Consider the following 19,440-nt stretch of genomic DNA (forward strand, 5'->3'; position numbering starts at 1 on the left):
GTCAGGGCAGTTATCGGTTGTGGCCGGGCACCAGCTAGTTCTTCTGGTCTCAGGATGATGTAAGTCTCTAGTTCATGTGGCCCTTTCTGTCTCTTGGGCTCATAGGTATCGTGTGACCTTGGTGTTCTTCATTCTGCTTTGATCCAGGTGGGTTGAGACCAATTGATGCATCTTAGATGACCGCTTGTTAGCATTTAAGACCCCAGACGCCACATTTCAAAGTGGGATGCAGAATGTTTTCATAACAGAACTATTTTGCCAATTGACTTAGAAGTCCCCTTAAGCCATAGTCCCCAAACCCCCGCCCTTGCTCCGCTGACCTTTGAAGCATTCAGTTTATCCCAGACCAGTCCAGTTGAGCTGACCTTCCGTGTATTGAGTATTGTCCTTCCCTTCACCTAAAGTAGTTCTTATCTACTAACTAATCAGTAAATAACCCTCTCCCCCCTCTCTCCCTCCCCCCCTCATAACCACAAAAGTATGTGATCTTCTCAGTTTATACTGTTTCTCAAGATCTTATAATAGTGGTCTTATACAATATCTGTCCTTTTGCCTCTGATTTCGCTCAGCATAATGCCTTCCAGGTTCCTCCATGTTATGAAATGTTTCACAGATTCGTCACTGTTCTTTATCGATGTGTAGTATTCTATTGTGTGAATATACCACAATTTATTTACCCATTCATCCGTTGATGGACACCTTGGTTGCTTCCAGCTTTTTGCTATTCTAAACAGAGCTGCAATAAACATGGGTGTGCATATATCTGTTCGTGTGAGGGCTCTTATTTCTCTAGGGTATATTCCGAGGAGTGGGATTGCTGGGTTGTATGGTAGTTCAATTTCTAACTGTTTAAGAAAACGCCAGATAGATTTCCAAAGTGGTTGTACCATTTTACATTCCCACCAGCAGTGTATTAAGAGTTCCAGTCTCTCCGCAGCCTCTCCAACATTTATTATTTTGTGTTTTTTGGATTAATGCCAGCCTTGTAGGAGTGAGATGGAATCTCATCGTAGTTTCGATTTGCATTTCTCTAATGGCTAATGATCTTGAGCATTTCCTCATATATCTGTTAGCTGCCTGAATATCTTCTTTAGTGAAATGTGTGTTCATATCCTTTGCCCACTTCTTGATTGGGCTGTTGGTCTTTTTGTGGTTGAGTTTTAACAGAATCATATAGATTTTAGAGATCAGGCACTGGTCGGAGATGTCATAGCTGAAAATTGTTTCCCAGTCTGTAGGTGGTCTTTTTACTCTTTTGGTGAAGTCTTTAGATGAGCATAGGTGTTTGATTTTTAGGAGCTCCCAGTTATCTGGTTTCTCTTCGTCATTTTGGGTAATGTTTTGTATTCTGTTTATGCCTTGTATTAGGGCTCCTAACGTCCCTAGTTTTTCTTCCATGATCTTTATCGTTTTAGTCTTTATGTTTAGGTCTTTGATCCACTTGGAGTTAGTTTTTGTGCATGGTGTGAGGTATGGGTCCTGTTTCATTTTTTTGCAAATGGATATCCAGTTATGCCAGCACCATTTGTTAAAAAGACTACCTTTTCCCCAATTAACTGACACTGGGCCTTTGTCAAATATCAGCTGCTCATATATGGATGGATTTATATCTGGGTTCTCAATTCTGTTCCATTGGTCTGTGTGCCTGTTGTTGTACCAGTACCAGGCTGTTTTGACTACTGTGGCTGTATAATAGGTTCTGAAATCAGGTAGAGTGAGGCCTCCCACTTTCTTCTTCTTTTTCAGTAATGCTTTACTTATCCGAGGCTTCTTTCTCTTGCATATGAAGTTGGTGATTTGTTTCTCCATCACATTAAAAAATGTCATTGGAATTTGGATCGGAGGTGCATTGTATGTATAGATGGCTTTTGGTAGAATAGACATTTTTACTATGTTAAGTCTTCCTATCCATGAGCAAGGTATGAAAAAACATAAGTATTTTGATGAGAGATTCCAGGCATGAATTACGTTTGCCTCTTTGGAAGAAGAGTGAGTATACGGAACTGTACCAAGTCACCAGCAATTCTGGAGGCTGTGTTGACTGAGGGCCCTGCAGCTGGACTGCTTCTAAAGGCACATTTTAATCAGATCAAGCCAATGGGCATATCTTTGGCATGACAGATGACGAGATTTCTGAGTGAAACTGACTCTTGGTGGTTACAATTATTTAGGGTAATTTTGCCTAGAGTATGGTTCTCCAAAATACCTGCATGTGATATATTTGGCATTGTTTGTTAAATATACAGTTTCCTGGACTCAACTCAGACCTACTGAACCAGAATCTCTGGGAGTGAAGCCCTGGACTCTACATTTCAGCAAACTCCTCAGGTGATTCTGAGGTTTGAAGATTGGTCTAACGGCTGGTGAAGTGAGAAATATGCCACTAGGATCAGAACTGAGGTGGAATTTGCCAGTTTGCTGTGGTTTATCCCCTGTCTAATGTCCTCTGTTCTCCCTGATCTGTTATGGTCCTGCCTTAAAACAGACAAATGCCTCAGGCTACTGCTTTAGAAATAGAGAACTAAATTTTCTAGAAGGCGAAAAACATTTTTTTTCCCCCAAATTGAAGTACTCAGAGAGAAGAATCAAACTGCACCATCACCCACACACATGTCATGGACGACTGGCTGGACCGTGCTTTCATCCGTGGTGTGGACTCCCGAAGTCAGGGGAAATACCCGTGTCTCCAGGTGTTCGTGAACCTCGCCCACTCGGGTCAGAAAGCTCTCCTACGTTATAGTGAAGAGGCTGTACAGATCAATTCCAAGGTAATATAAAGTTCATGTGATTAAAGGGTTAGAATTACAGCAACCCTCCCATGCTAGGCTGTCCCAGGGTTAGCACCTTAAGGCCATTTCTAGAGATAGAGAAGTTTCCTTGCAGTGGTCAAATCAAGATAAATGAAGCTAAAAGCATGATTGAAGGAAAAGCGGGGTACCTAGAAAGGAGAGGAATTAGTCCAATTTCACAAATCTGTGTCTGGCGTTGACAGGCTGAGCCAATGAACAGCATCATTTGTAGGCAGCCTTACTTTTGGAGGTCCCATTCCACATCATATCAAAATGTTAAAGTGTACTCACAGCCTACCTTAAATCAAGTAATTTTTCTTATCAAAGAAATCTAACGGATTATTTATATTTTGGTTTTTAATAACTCATTGACTCATATGATTTAAAGTTCATATTTATACCCAACTGAAAGTCGAGTCAGATTAGTTGACATGTTACATTTTATTGTCTTTCTTTAAACATTAACTTCAATCTGATGATTTCTGTTTTCTATTTTAGATGTAATAATTTTTAAGGTCTCAAACATTTTTGTAAGCCCTTAGCACAGTGCCTAATAGATATGGTAATAAACCTCAACCTCTCTTGAAAAAAACACCAGTGGATAGAGCTTTGTCCACTGGTTTTGCCTCCCAGGAACCATAGCCCAGGTAGGGCTGCCTTCTGTGGCCTAGGGCGGAAAGCTTCAACGTGCTCTCCTTTAGGGAAGAGTTTACTACAGGAGATCAAGGCAGACAGTAGAGGCATTAATGGGTGTTGGAAACACAGAGTAAGCCTCAATAAATATTCATTGAATGGACAGATGGATTCATTGTGTTACTGTCCAGGGAGAAATCTTGAGGATGAGTTACGGTCCTTGGGAAGTCTGTTGCCACCTCTTCTGCAATGGCATATATTCTAAGAATTTCTTGCCACATCCCTGTTTAGTACCTGGGAATGACCATTTCACTCTGTACCCTCCTGCCAAGCCTTCTCCATGAGCTGTGTAATAGGTTTTATTCACCTCCTGAGATTGAGCTGGGGGAAACAGTAGTCATGGAGTTGATTCCAGCTCACAGCGACCCTATGTGTGTCAGAGTAGAAATGTGTTCCGTAGCATTTTCAATGTCTGATTTTTCGGAAGTAGATTGTCAGGCCTTCCAGGCTTCTGGAAGGTTCAGGGTGACTTGACCTTTCAACCTTTTGGTTAGTGACCAAGCACATTAACTATTTGCACCACCCAGGGACTCCTCTGAGATTGGAATTCCCCACTAATAGCTTTAGGCTGAAGTTATCTCAGAATTCAAACTGTTGTTTAATTTCTTAGTATTGGTGACAGTGCCTTTATCTTTCTTCCTCCTCGTATTCCCAGTGCTTTTACACACCTAAGTGTCACCGAGATAGGAATGATTTGCTCAACAGTGCTCTGGATATAAAGGAATTCTTCGATCACAAAAATGGGACCCCTTTTTCATGCTTCTACAGTCCAGACAGCCAATCGGAAGATGTCATTCTCATAAGAAAGTATGACCAAGTGGTTGTCTTCCACTGTTTATTTTGGCCTTCACTGACTTTTCTAGGGGGTGCCCTGATTGTTGGCATGGTGAGATTGACACAGCACCTGTCCTTACTGTGTGAAAAATATAGCAGTGCAGTCAGAGATGAGGTAGGTGGCAAAATAGCCTACATAGAACAGCATCAATTCCAGCTGTGCAGTATGAGGGGGAACAAAGGAAGGAGCAGAGAAACTGTAAGAGGGTGGCCAGATTAAAGGCCTGGCCTTCGGGTACCACTGCTGCAGTTAAGGACTGAATTATGCCTGCTAGCAAACTGATCATGTCGAGGGTAATTAAATTATCCTTATTTTTATGTAGGAAAGAAAAGTTTTTAAAACTTCATTACATATTACATCATTTTTATGAATCCATGCAAACTTTCTATCTTTCTACTCCAAATCTCTTTCCATAGGAACCAAAGAAGCATTTTTTTTTTGTTCTTGCATGGCAAAGTCAGCTCAGGGTAGTTGAGTTTCATCTAATTTAAGTTCAAGCTAGAATCTGTAATGTAGACATCAACGGTGAGGGCATCTACTGCTATTGAATGCTGACTACACACCAGCCTAACTCTATGCAACGTAGTTCACATTAAAACATTTCTCATAAAAAAAAAAAAAATCTTAGTGAAGAACAGTTCATTCACTGTAGGGCGATAAAAATCTTTTAATTTAAGAAAAATGTAGCCCTGCCGTATCTATTATAATTGTTCTTTCTTTACTGTTCATGATAGAGGAAAGCTGTTGCCTGGAAAATTCACTAAGTTTAGAATTATTTATATTTAACCTTGCCACGCATCATGTAATTTTTCTTCGGCAGCGTTTTTTGAGTTAATTATGCTTTTCATAAACTCATTTTTTTCTCTGTGTGCATTCTGGTGGGCGTGGAGAAATGGCTAGAAATATATTGTTAAGTGGGAAAAGCAATACTGGAAATCAACACTCATCCCAGATAATCCACACTGTAGAAAAGTCCCACATGGATAGCCAACAACTGTACTTTAATTCATGAATCAAACATGGTTATTAAATACCAAATGTCACAAGTCCCTCTGAACAAGTGCTTTCTGGGTAAATTAAGCTTAACATACGAGTTGAAAACAGAGTCTGTTCTGCTTTCCACTGTGCCTTAAAGTATCTTTAAAACTTTACTAAACAATCTTAAATTGTGGACAACAGAATGAGATTTCTGAAGCAACTTTTACATGTAAGATATAATCAAACTACAGACTTTGGTTCTAGGCCAGTTTAATGCTTTTTAACAGTTAATTTCAAGTAATAAATTGCTAAATAAACTAAATAATTAAATACAGCAATATCGACTAACGAACAATCTTGGTGTTTCTCTTCTTTCTAGTGTGGAATGGAGAGAACATATGTCTCAGAGTAGGACTTACTTGGATTTGTAGCTCACATTGCAACTTTTTAGATAAGCATCCTTGGGCAGGAGCCCTGGTGGCTCAGTGGTTAAGTGTTTGGCTGCTAACCAAAACATCTGCAGCTTGAATCCGCCAGCTGCTCCTTGGAAGCCCTATGGGGCAGTTCTGCTCTATCCTGTAGGGTCAGTATGAGTCAGAATTGACTTGACAGGAATGGGCTTTTTTTTTTTTTGGTTTTTCCTTGGGCAAGTCAGCTAAACTGTCTGAACCTCTCTTCTTTGATGAGATTATTTTAAGGAATAAATGAGGTAGGGTATGTGAAACACCTAGCTTAGTTTCTGGCACCAAGTAGAGGTGCCCCAAGATATTGTTGTCATCATCGTTAGGTGCCCAAAATATTAGTAGATAAAAACTCTTGTGCTAAGTTTCAATATTCAGTCAGCTTTCCTACCTTTCACTGGTATAGGGGGTGGATTAGGAGAGAATTTTTCTCTGTTCTCCTGGCTAAATGTGATATGCATTCAAGGCCCAGAACAGGCTGTTTAAAAGGTTGCAATCAGTGATTCTGTAAGCCAAAGACTCCTTTGTATAAAAAAATATATGCACGTATACACATTTTAAATCACGCTGCAAATTGAGATTCTGTAGTTTTCTTAAATTAAGGGCACATCTATGCCAATTCCTGGAAGTTTGATGTCCCTCTAGCAATGTGCAATTCTTGGGATTTTTTCCTCCTAACAAATTCAAAACGAGTAAGTTGAAACCTCAAGTGTATGTTTCAATTATTACTGTTTTCCATTCAGATAGTGTCTGCTGGGTTCGACCCGGGAAAGATACACATTATGCTTGGACAACAAAGTCAGTTTAAAATAGTAATTCAGAGTCACTCAAGCCATTTGACAAATAAATGCAATTTAAGCAAGGATTTGCTTAATTGTTTCAAAGATGCCCATGAGCACTACTGATCAAAGAAAAGCTCAGACTTACCTTTCTCAAGGTTTACTGTAACTGAGAACAATACCAGTTTGCTTTTAGCCCAACTTCACTTTTGGGTTTTGGCCTTCAACTGACTTGATAAAGTGTATATATATTTCTACCCAAAATTACAAGCAAATAACCTTGTTACTTTTATGTTGAAAGGAAGTTAAATATTTAAACAGACATGCATTTCTCTAATATTCATCACTGTATGGGGGGTAGTAAAACTGGCTTTTATAGTAGCTTCAGGCTTTCAGTCAAGTGTTCTTAGTCATTATTGATAAGAACTCAAATGCAGCTAAATTTTTTTTATTAGCAACACTGGTTTGCCTTATTCAGAAGAAATTGCACAATAAAATTATCACTTTTTTGTTATTGTTTAAAAATATATAGTACACTAAGGATTGTCTGGACACAAGTCAAGGTAATTTTTTTTTTAATAAATAGCGTAATGTTACAGACTGCAAAGATAAAGAAAAGCAGACATTGACAGTTTGTGATGAGCACAGACAGTAAGTGCAGTCACAGGCCAGACTTCTTGCTAGGAACAGCAAGACTGGGACGAGGTTAAATTTAGTGACACGGATATTATTCTGTATTCTCAATACAATAACACATGCATCTTGCTGTGTCAAATACTTTCTGGGGCCATCATTGAAAGAACATTAAAAAACATTTTTCTTCTAACTAGTGCAATATACCACAGGACTTCAAATAACTGAATGACAAAATAGAAATAGATTTGCTACCATTAAAGGGTGGTGGGAGCTCCTTTTGGAAGCTTCCACCGTAAACATCTGATGCGTTGGTAGTATCACCTTCCCCAGGATATTAACAGTGCTTATGGCATACTCCAGAAGGATGTATCATTTTAGATTTTATTCAACCCAAACCTTCCAAGTTCAAGGACTGATTCACACCGAATTCATTAATTGCAACTGAAACTTAGGTTCCACAGCCCAAAGCATTTCTAGAAATTAGATGAAGGGCAATCCCTCCACCCACTTTTAGGAACTTAAATCTGGTAAGGGGCTTTTTCTTATGAAATCAATAGACGGTGACATTTGGAAATTCATACTACTATACGGAGTATAGTCTTATTAAAGATTTCAAGAAAATATAAAACAGTGAAGGCTTTCTGCCTCCATGCTAACCCAGGATTAACAAAGTTAAGAATTACCTAAAAATATACATAGCCTTTAGCATAACCACACACTTATTTTAGTGGCAGATTAAATAAGGTTGAGGATAAATTCAGAGATGTTAGTTGGTTTACCAACTGTAGTAGAAACCTTTTCTGTACTTACCAACATGAAGAACGGAGTCTACTGTTGGTAGTGAAAATCAGTTACCTAAGTTCACCAAATGTACAATGGCCTAATTTTAATTCCCCCTTCCTCCCCACTAAAATTCTTCTATGTCGTTGTGTGAAAATTGTCAGATGTCCTGTGGCTCACACTTGTCCCCTAAGCTAACTAGCACGGCTGGAATATTAACATACCTAAAACCACGCAGAATGGCCTTGCACTAATAAAAAGAAAGTGCAAAATCTTAATCAAGTGGAATACTTGGATGAAATAAGCTTCTTTAAAGACTAACATCCCAGCTTGGGAAACTCCTAGTAAATTCTAAACTCATCTGAATTTTAGAAACTCAATGCTTACACCTTTTATGAAAGAAGCCTTTGAACTAGGGGAACAGCAAGCAGTGTGGACACAAATAGACACATGTGCACACAGACATATACAAACTGCACTAATGATGAAGAAAAGAGAACAAAATTAATTTTAAACATTAAATTCAAGACCTGGCACCATGGTCTTTTCCAAATGCCTGCAGCAATGATTAAATGTTAGCCAAACTATTTTTTTCATGTCTCCAATGCCATTAAAATGCCCCCATTGCAGTTGACTCAATTCCAACTCATAGACAATTCTGACCTTATAAATCTAAAATACAGTGCTCTGCAAAATCTTTGTAATGTCAGAGCACAATGTACTGAATTGTGATTCATCGACTTTTTTCCCCATTACCTGATTTCTTATCACCTAGAATCTTCTGAGGTAGAGTTACCAACCCAATTTTATCAGAAACATCGTTGCACTGAGCTAATCCTTTTCATCCTCTCAGGAAGTGAAAATATTTTTTAGGAGAAAAGAAGAAAGGCTTCCGAGGCTATGGCAATAAGATACATTTATAATTTTTAATGTATTAATTAAAAAATAAAAATGGCTTTGTGTTTGTAGTTAAAAAACAGCCCAGCTGTATTGTTTTGCCACCAAGAATTATCTGAGGATCCTGTCAATGCTGAACTTTATAGATCAGCCTTTGAAACCCTGTCCTTGATGAAGGGTTCATTTTCTCATGGTATGCACAGTGTCTTTATGCACAATATACTCTCAGTTTTCAGCTTTCTCCTAGACAGTGCCCCATCTGAGCAAGATGGACGTGAAGAATGGAACTCATTCAAACAGCTCCTCCTTGTTCTGCCCCCCTCCCTCCATATCCCCCTTCTCAAAAACGTCTGAAGTATGGAAGTTGTTTTTAAGTAGCAGAAGCACTACAATCGATCAACACCACGATACTGTCTTTAAACTGAAATATTTTAGTGATGTCTTGGACATCAAAATAAACTTTTTAAGGTGGATTCTCAGTATGTGGGTCCAGCCCAGCTTTGCAGTTTGTACAGATACAGAAACCAAAGGAATTTATTATACTCAGAAAAGTTAAAATGCTGGCTTTAAAATAATGCTGGAAATTAAATTTCTTCAAAGAGTTGGTAAGCATGGGCTATTGATCAGAATAGGAACTAAGTGGATTTAAAAAATCATTAAGAAACAAACCCAAGTTTATGTGCTGTGAAATCTCTATGGTGCCTTTAAAATAGGCTACTCGTCATTTTTTTTTTTTATAATGCCAAATCATTCCATTTTTGATGGAAAAAAGAATACAGAGGTACTGTGTTTTACCTATGTGAAGAGTCCCAATCCATTAAAATAAAATCCAAGAGGGTGTATACATTCCAATCAAGTCATCATTTTCCTGATGAATAAAAACTACACTTTACACAAAATACTTTATCAGCAGCTGTTTTCATCAAAAAACCAATAGTCAGTTTCACAGTCGAAAAAGTTACACAGTAAAATATTTTACAATTCATTATATATCCACCAGGTTCCCATTTCCTACTAGGCTTATAATATAAAGCAGATTAGAAGGGAAAAACCTCAAAGTTGATTACTTTGACACTAAGTTTTACACAGGACACTAAGAACCCCCAAGAAGCTTAGGTGCTATTGTAAAATGGCAACCAAATTTCATTCTTAAAAAAATCCAATTAAAAACATCTTTTTTAAAAAAACCAAATTCCACAATATGATTAACAGATTTCAAATTAACAGCAGTCTAAAAATCTTCAAAATAAATGTTTTTCTATAGCTGAGAATATGGTGAAAAGTTAAAGCATGAATTTCAAACAGGTGATATTCCTTGCTATGATGTATTTCAAATTATTTTCTTTAAATCTGCTTTCCTTTTCTTCTCCAAAATCATCATTGAAGGAAATCTTTCCTAAGCGATTTAGTGTACTTTTAGAGCCAACAGTCAGTTATACCACAAAAGAGGAGGATGAGCCATGAACAGACCAGTCCACGGGACTCATCTCTGATACGGAAGTACCCGAAGCAGCGATGTTATCACCGACTTAGAACAGATCCTAGTCACCCCTTGTAGCAATTTTGGGTTCCTTGCTTTCCGTGCCTCTTTTCTTAGCTTTAATGTTGTTTGCTTAAACTCTGCTTGGATTTGTTTAAAATTTACTTAGCTTTTAAATCACTTAATCTGTATACTTTGTAGAATTTCTCTATACTTCAAACAGAATTGACTTGGTTGTTATAACTCTCGAAAATAAATGTAAATTATGAAACATTATGTGGCTTGTGTTTTAATGGAGAGGTCCCAGGGGAAACAAAAGCTATCTGGACTGATGTGAAAAATGCAAAATTGTATAAAATTTACGGAAGGAGACTCAAGGCTTTTTTGGCACTCGGGTAAAAAAACACAGGTCTCTGTTAAATCTTCTGTTTCCACCATCAACGCTTTAGATTTGAGCCACTTCACTGAGTTTTCCTATAATCAATCCCTGATATAAAAAAGGCTGGGATGTTAGTATATACTAACTATATATATCTAAAAGACCAAAAAAATGTTAATTATGAAACTTTTAATAAGTTATTAAATCATCTGTATTTGCAAAAGAATCTTTCTGGTTTCCTGCTTAACTGAGAAACCAAAAACCAAACTGCCTGCCATCGAGTCAATTCCGACTCATAGCGGCCCTATAAAGCAGAGCTTAAATTCTTCTGAGCTATTCCAAGACAGTTTATAGAAATAAATTCCCCTAAACTTCAAATTTATTTTTCTTGTTGACAATATTATCTACATGCTTTAGTGAAGTACCTAAATCTCCAGTAATTATGCCCTTTAAGGGTTCTAAAAGAGCCAAATATTAAGAGTATTTCTATTAGAGTCCCTGTTCACTGTTCAAGACTTCTACTCTAGGTAACTGATTTCACAGACGGAGATTTTAAAAGGGATGCAGCGTTACTAGAGAATACAATGTGTACTCTTTATAAAGTTGTACTCCACTAATATGCGTAATCTAGAAAACTGTAAATAAATTATTGCACTTTTTTTGGTGTGACACCTGGACATTTGCTAAGGCTACTTCCTAGGGCATTAATCATTCATTTCAAATACTGAGTAAAATACCAGCTTCTAGAGGGATGACTACCATTAGCCCATACATCTTGGGTTAACATTTTTCAAACTGTTTAAAAACGTATCCTGTGCTCAAATGCAATTTAATAAAGTTGGAGAGTGAGCCCTGACCACTTGGAAATGGGATATGATCTTAAAATGCTCTAAGAGCCTACTTTGATTATTGAGGTATGGATAAATAACTTAAAAAGGTAAAAAGTGCTTGGTTTCCATCCCCCCGTATTATAAGTATTATTCATGAGCATACCTCAGTAGAGGGGTTTAAGCCATCAGGAAGACAGTCTAAATAGTGTTACTTTTGGTAATTAATTTCATACGATTGAGCCACTCTCAACTATAGAAGACGATGGAGGATGGGGAATTAAAGTGGAAACAGAAATAAAAGGAAAGAGGAGGAAGTTTAATCTGTTTTTCTTACAGTTATACACTGGTCATTGACGTGAATGGAACAGAGCCTACACCTCACTCACAGACTAACAGTTGATCATGGTGTTACGAACAATCAAAAATTTGGGGTGCAAAACAATGCATGACTATGGGACAGATCATGTAAATAAAGAATATATATTAATGATAGTTTCTATAATATAAATAGCCTTTTATAAAAAAAATAATCTTTTTAATAACATTAATACTCGCTTCTATTTTCTGGAAAACATGCATGAAAAGTGAATTCAGTTCAATTGCAAAAGGAGGAGGAAAAACAAAATCAACCGAAGGTGAATACTGTACAGTTCTGGAGCAAGAGCTGTTCCTGCTCACTCTGTTTCTGTGATGATTTCTTGATTTACTCGTTTTGTGGGAGCCCAGAATTTCCCTGGGAAATAAGATCAGATGCTTGTAAATACTGACCAGAAAAAACTCCCCCAAAACACCTTAGAACAGGTCTCATTTGTGACTGCTTCCAAAACTTTGCAGGTAAGACCCCAAATCATCAAAAGGTTTGATTTATTAAAAAGAAAAACTCCCTGGTGAAATCTTAAGAATCCCTTCCACCCCAAGCATTTTTCTTCATTATACAAGGAGTCAAAAAGCTCACTTCAAACTATAAATCGAACAGCAATGGAAAAATAAGAATTTTTCATTCTTTTCCAATTGTATGTAGTTTAACACCAACCTCCAGTTTACTTGGACCTAATGTAATAGCAGACTTTGTTGTGTCCACGTTTCAAAACAGAACATTTGCAAGACAAAAAAGAACATCATTCTTTTTCCTTCTCCATCATTTCTATATATTTTGGGGATTTTTTGTTTTGTTTTGTTTTTTAAAAAAGGATACAAACATTCTTCAAAGTTTACCTTTTTGGACTTAAGGCATTACATGAAATTGCGCATTATTCTAAAGCTTAATTTTGAAATGAACTAGTTTAGTGCTATCAAACCCTGTTTGCGTTTACATTACTTAAATTACTTAATATTTTATTTTTGTTCTTGCTGTAAATTTTAATGCGTTCATGGATTGTGCAATTCCTATGCAACCAGTCTCTGCCTGCTGACAGTTATTAACAGTGCAGTGTAGAATCCAGCAATCAGGCTTTCAGTTTCTCAGTTCTCACTTCAGTTCAAAGCGTGCTGCTTAATTGTGTGGAAGATCCAATCCATTTTTGTTGTCCAGCCACCATGGTGTGCATCATTCATTTGTTTCATGAAATACTCCAAAGCCTCTTGCTCAGTTTTATCTAAGGCTAGGGTCTTTCGAATGTATGCAATATCATCAAAAGATTGTAGTTCTGGCATTCCAGAGCCAAGCATCATTGAGAAAAGATTTATGAAGAGATTGGCATGCTGCCGAATAGCTAGATAAGCCTTGTAACACATCTCCTGAAATCTGTAAGTAATAAAAACAGTTTAGTCAGTACGGAGCAAAGGGATCTTATTATCTTCAGGTGTCTGCTCAACTGTCACATCATTAGAGAGGCCCTCTTTGACAAAACTATAAAATAGCATTTCTCTTCTTTTCTTGCCAACAACATTCTATTCCCTTTACCTCACTGGAGTATGAAATCCATGAGGGTAAGGTAAGGTCTGTGTTCACTGCTAGACCAATGCCTAGTGTATTAGAGGTTTCATAATTATTTGTTAAATGTATGAACTGGTCCACACTAAAGCCTTTAGGGCTTAGGTTAGGGTTAGGAATGAATTATAGATAAAATGGAATTTTATAAAAAAATTTTTTTCTTAGTACTTTAAGGCCTAAGATAGACCTGATAAACCATAAGGTGGCAAGAATAATTATGAATAACCATGGAAATTATAGTAATATAATTTTCTGATATGACTAAACAATGTCGTATTAAACACTATTTATTAACACAGAGAAGGTGGAGACTGATTAAACAGCAGTAAATAATAACTTATGATGTATTACCAAGTTTAAGGATCTTTCTCTTTATCCCTTAACTAATACATTAAGTTGGTTTCCCTTTCCATTTTCCTTCACAGCATTAAATGGATAAAATATTCAGTTTGTGCTAAAACAGTAATATAACGTCTATTATTTTAAAATGCATGAAAAATACCAACTGTTGCCAAAACAGTGGCAAGAATTCTTTATTTTGTGCTTTTTGATTTGAGATTACCTTTCAAATTCTCTTGTTTTTGTGCATTCTTGGGCTCCTTTACTAATGACTATTAAGAAATCTTGTGTCAAAACAAATGGTACACGTTCTCGTTTATAACCAAATTTCTTCTTCTTGTGATCCAAAAAGTGTCCAAAATCTATATGAAACAGCTTTAGTTAAAAAAAAAAAAAAACTGTTATAGTTTGACACACGCAGAAATACAATACCCTGAATTGATAAATCTAGTTTAAGAACACCCAAATATTTTAAAAAGAGAAAGCTATTATTACTTGTCCATCATCTTTAACCATGATGTTACTATTGTGACGATCTCCAATTCCCAAAATGAAGGTAGCGACACAATACCCAGCACAGGAACGTGTGAACAAGTCAATGGCTGCATCGTATCTACAAAGAACAAATAAATACCTTATGAGCAGTGCAGATGTACAGGATGATTCAGGCCAAACTGGGAATAGATGGTCAAAATTTCTATTCAAATAATGAAAACCATCACTGACTGGCACTAGGGGAAGGAAGTAATTACGTCCAAAGATGTGAGGAACTCGCAAATTCTGAAGTTTTTAAGGATTTCTAAGGAAATTTCTAGATATTCCTTGACCAAAGCGTAATTCTCAATATAGTAAAAAATACTTTCCACTTCATTAAAATGAATTTTTTTCAAATCACTTAAAAATAAATTACAAGTCATTTTTGAATTTGCCATGTTTGTTTTTTTCTTTTTAAAAAAGAAAAGCAGTAAGAACAGACACATCTTAGATACAAAGTCGAATGGGCAGGATTTTATCAAATTATAAGCAATTTTGATCATTTAAACATAATAATTGCAAATATTTCAAAGGCTGAGCATACCTTTTCCCAATGCAGGTACAACTGTTTTCTTTGACGTAACTATGAGAGACACATATAAGCACTAGAAGCCTTGTCTAAGAAAAACCTAGATTAACACAGGAAGAAAAGAATAAAAAACTCACATTTCTCCTTTGTTTTTGTCTTTGAGCCACTGGTGTAGTGTGTGGCTGTTGAACTGCAGAGCGCCTTTCAGGCCGCCTTTGCACTGAATTTGCATAATAGTGTGAGAATTTCTCACCACCTCAATAAGTCCCACACAGTCACCAATTGACAGACAACCATAAGGTAACATCCTGAAAAAGGAGCAAGTTATTTACAATTAAAGGAAGAAATTTTAAAATATGAATATTCTATTTGCAAATTTGTTATGCATGATCTTTACTGCCTTAATCTAATTTTAATTTTTTTATAGTATGGCAAATATATTCCTAGAAAAATCCTCAAAATTATCTGCCGTCATGAATTATAGCCTTCAATTGGGAAAACATTTAATTGTGTATCATTTTTAAGAAAATCACTGTGGTAACTGAAGTTTTATAAACATTCATGACTTTAAAAATATTGGTGCATTTAAAGATGTTACATTGACATTTAAATAATACTTGAAGGCATCAGTTCTCAAATTTTGGATCTCAGGACTCCTTTACAGTCTTAAAATTATTATTGAGGGCCTCGAGGAGCTTTTGTTTATGTGGTTACATCTACTGATATTAGAAATTAAAACAGAATACAAAAATTTTAAATATTTATTGATTCATCTAAAAACATAACCATTACATATTAGTGTAAATAATCTTTTATGAAAAAGAAAAAAACATTGTGGTACAGTACATTACTTAATATGGTTCTTCTAACCATAGTCTTTGTAACTTCACCAAACGACTGGGTGGGACTATGCAACTGAGGTGCTTGTGGCCCACCAAGGGGACTGGATAACTTGCTAATAATGTAAATAAGGTACATGGTACTCTTGTGGGGGTGGGACCATGCAAATAAGGTATATAGAATCCTAATGAGGGGACTGGTCAATTTTGCCATCCTACTAGGCTTAAAGGGAGACATAGGGAGAGAGTGGGGAGCTGTAACACAGAAGACAGCAAGAGACAGTGGCACAGGAGTAGCCAAGAGTGGCTGCAGCGTGATATGGCAGGAACCAGGAGACCGGCATGAGATGGCCACAGTGGGGCTTGCTGACTCACGGAGCTAAGTGTTGTAACATTTGCCCAAGAAAGCATACCCAGGGCCTGGTGGCAGAGGGCCCTCAGCAAGGTCTGGCAGCAGCAAGGCCCCAGCAGGACCTGGTGGCAGAAGGCCTATAGCAAGGCCTGACAGCAGAGGGCAAGAAGAAGCTGTCCTGATCAAGGAACTATGTCCTGAATTGTTCCTGTAACTTCCCAGTTGATCCTGATCCCAAGTTGTACCCTGTTACTTCCCTAATAAACCACTTAACTGTAAGTAGAGTTTGTGAGTTCTGTGAGACACTGCAGCAAATTACCGAACTCAAAGTGGAAAGAGGGAGTAGGTGATGTTAAGAGATGATGAAGTGGTAAAGCACTTTGGAAAAGTTGGGCATTTGGGACATCATTTAACTGCCACCTCATAGGAACCAGCTTTGTGCTGATCCTTATAAAAGAAATCATTCATTTAGTCGGTGTCAGGAGTGGGATTTACTGAAATGGCCCAGACTCACTGGAATGTGTGGTTTTGGAAAAAAAGGGGATAAACAGAATGAGAAGCCTTTGGTTTCTGGATGGGATTAAAGAAAAACACCCATGGGTTGAAGCAGATGTTATGCTGTAATCAGTTACCCAAGGCAAAAGCTGTTCATGGGAAATAGGAGTGGTAGATCCAACTCCTGAGGAATTGGCTAGTTGGATGCATAGGGAAACATACAATTCCTTGGTTGCTGTTATCAGTAATAGCTGCAAAGGCAAGAAGAAAAGAACACAGAGGCAGATTATAGTACTGAACCAAGCCCAGATCCAGTCCAATCAGATGTATGACCACTAGTCTCAGGGCTGACCCGGAAAGGAAAAATAGTGTCAGAACAACAGAAAGTACTCCTACGACTGCTGGTCACCAAGAAGGTAGTCCAGAAGGGGAATGGGCAAACCCAAGAAACTACTGAAACCAGGAGGTCTACTGTAAAGGAGTTGCTTCAATTTGTAGATCAGTACCATCAGCTTCCCGAGGAACCGTTACCGAAGTGGGTTGTGAGAATGACTAATTCAGGGGCAGTGTCTTTAGTTTTGAATGCTGCAGAATGCAAGAGTATGTTTGAGTTGATGGAAGACCCACAACTCACTATGGAATAGTCACGAATGATGATACAAGATACAATTACACAACAGGTTAACCCAGAGGGGAGGGACAGTCTGGCAGACTGGATAAAATTTGCAGTGAGATGTGTTTACCCTGAGAAGAGAGAGTGCCCCCTCCCCCTCTAAATACTCGACAGAACACACTATAAGAAGCAGCTGATGTGCTGCTTATACAGGCCATGCTGGAATGGCTTTATGGTGACCAGGATATTCATCCAATGAATATGCCCGTTACAAAGGTCATGGTAGATATGGTAATCAAGGGAGTCCCTTGTACACAGGCACCTCCTGTAACTACTGTGAAACAAAGCAACAATCTGAGAATGCTTGTCAGATTTGTTGGCACAGCTTCTCCGCATGAGTCTTACGGATACAAGAAAAATAAGCGTGATTCATAGGAGAATGGGAAGAAGCAATGGGGAAAAAACTATTTCAGCAGGGCAGAGATTTTTAAATGGTTACTAAGAAATGGGATGGATACAGCAGACATTGATGGAGTTGAGACAAAGGTTCTAATGCAGCACTACAGGAAACTGGGTGGATCAATGGAGATTCCTGCTGGTCCCCCAATTTTAAAGAGGCCTAAAAAAAAATTTTTTTTTTTTTTGAAACAAGTCCAGGCAACCCTGGTGGCATAGTGGTTAAGTGCTACGGCTGCTAACCAAAGGGTCGGCAGTTCGAATCCACCAGGTGCTCCTTGGAAACTTTATGGGGCAGCTCTACTCTGGCCTATAGGATCGCTACGAGTCGACTCGACGGCACTGGGTAAACAAGTCCATTCTATTCTCCCCAGTGGGGAGGAATTTAACGATGGGAAGTTCCACCTGAGACCATCTGAAGTAGAGGCTCAGCTGGTAATAAACATAAGGACTGACAAGGGGGCCAGGGTCCTCTGCTCCAGCTCCAGCAGGGGACCGAGGCCATATGCACATGTGTGCACGAAATGGCCCAGGGGTAGGGAAGAGACCTTGGGGCTCCTGGACACAGGAGCCCAAACCTAAAAATCAAACCTGTTGCTGTCGAGTCAATTCTGACTTATAGCAACTCTACAGGACTGAGCAGAACTGCCCCAAAAGGTTTCCAAGGAGCAGCTGGTAGATTCAAACTGCCGACCTTTTGGTTAGCAGCCAAGCTCTTAACCACTGTGCACGGGAGCCCAATGTACTTAATCCAAAAACCTGTCAATAGAATCTTGAAGGGGCCTAAGGTTAGACTGAGGGAATATGGGAATGCAATGGTTGATGGGACTAAGGCAAAAGTTTGGATGAGACTTGGAAGATTTAAACAGATGTTGTATGAAGTAATTTCATTTTCCTTACCTGAATGTATTATTGGTATGGATATTATGTCTAATTGGGAAACATTCCCTCTATCTGATACTGCAAAACCGAAGGTGTGTAAGTCTGTCCTTAGACCAGTATTGACTGGACATGCTAAACGGGAGCCACTAGTATTGTCTGAACCCACTCAGGTTGTTAACTTAAAACAGTATAGGATACCTGGTGGACAAAAGGAGATGACTGCTTTGATTACAGACATGCTAAAGTTGGTGTCAACAAATTTTCTGCACAACAGCCCTATATGGCCCATGAAAAAGGTAGATGGCTCATGGAGGATGACAGTAGGACTATCGAGGCCTAAATAAACTAGTGCCATCTATGGCTTCAGCTCTTCCAGACACGGTATCAACAGTTCAGAAAATACAGCAGGCTAAAGGAGATTGGTACTCAGTGACTGATCTTATGAATGCCTTTTTCTCGATCCCAATCTTGCCACAGTTTCCTTTCACCCGGGAAGGATCCTAATTTGCTTTCACTGTAGTGCTACAGGGTTACTTGAATTCACCAGCTTACTGTCATAGTTTGATCAGAAGAAATGTGGACTTAGTGCAGATCCAAGTATAATGAATGATACATTACACTGATGATATTATGTTAATATCAAACACCAAAGAAAAGGCCAGGGATGTGACTACAGTGGTGGCTGGTTAATAAATCCAACAAAAATGCAGGACCTTGCCCAAACTGAAATTCTTGGTAATAACTTGGGTAGGAGCCACCCATGACATTCTGTAGGCAACCAAGAGTAAGTTGCTGTTGCTATCTAACCCCAAGACTAAGCAGGAGGCCAACATTTGGTTGGTCTATTTGGACTTTGGAAAACACATATTCCATATCTGGGAATATTGCTGGCCATCATCCATAAAACCACAAGGAAGAAAACTGCGTTGGA

General features: G+C 38.1%; 2 protein-coding genes across 10 annotated transcripts in view; one reads left to right on the forward strand and one right to left on the reverse strand.

The window, feature by feature from the left end:
* The window catches only part of KCNMB3 (potassium calcium-activated channel subfamily M regulatory beta subunit 3), an 83,377-nt gene extending 72,560 nt beyond the window's left edge, over positions 1-10,817 (forward strand). For 8 of the 9 annotated variants that reach the window (XM_049867391.1, XM_049867388.1, XM_049867393.1 and 5 more), the window contains 2 exons: positions 2,570-2,768; positions 4,138-4,915. In XM_049867391.1, the coding sequence (XP_049723348.1) occupies positions 2,570-2,768; positions 4,138-4,536 (598 nt within the window). In that variant the 3' untranslated portion in view covers positions 4,537-4,915. Of the gene's footprint in view, positions 1-2,569; positions 2,769-4,137; positions 4,916-7,121 lie in introns of those variants that run through there. The other variant, XM_049867396.1, reaches the window with a different exon arrangement.
* A 19-nt stretch (positions 10,818-10,836) lies between these two features.
* PIK3CA (phosphatidylinositol-4,5-bisphosphate 3-kinase catalytic subunit alpha) overlaps positions 10,837-19,440 on the reverse strand; it is a 99,563-nt gene continuing 90,959 nt past the window's right edge. The window contains exons 18-21 of the mRNA XM_049867385.1: positions 15,010-15,180; positions 14,305-14,422; positions 14,033-14,184; positions 10,837-13,281 (exon numbers count right to left, since the gene is read on the reverse strand). Of these exons, the coding sequence (XP_049723342.1) occupies positions 13,011-13,281; positions 14,033-14,184; positions 14,305-14,422; positions 15,010-15,180 (712 nt within the window). The 3' untranslated portion in view covers positions 10,837-13,010. The remainder of the gene's footprint in view (positions 13,282-14,032; positions 14,185-14,304; positions 14,423-15,009; positions 15,181-19,440) is intronic.

Source organism: Elephas maximus, chromosome 23, assembly GCF_024166365.1.
Source record: "Elephas maximus indicus isolate mEleMax1 chromosome 23, mEleMax1 primary haplotype, whole genome shotgun sequence".
NCBI classification, from domain to species: Eukaryota; Metazoa; Chordata; class Mammalia; order Proboscidea; family Elephantidae; genus Elephas; species Elephas maximus.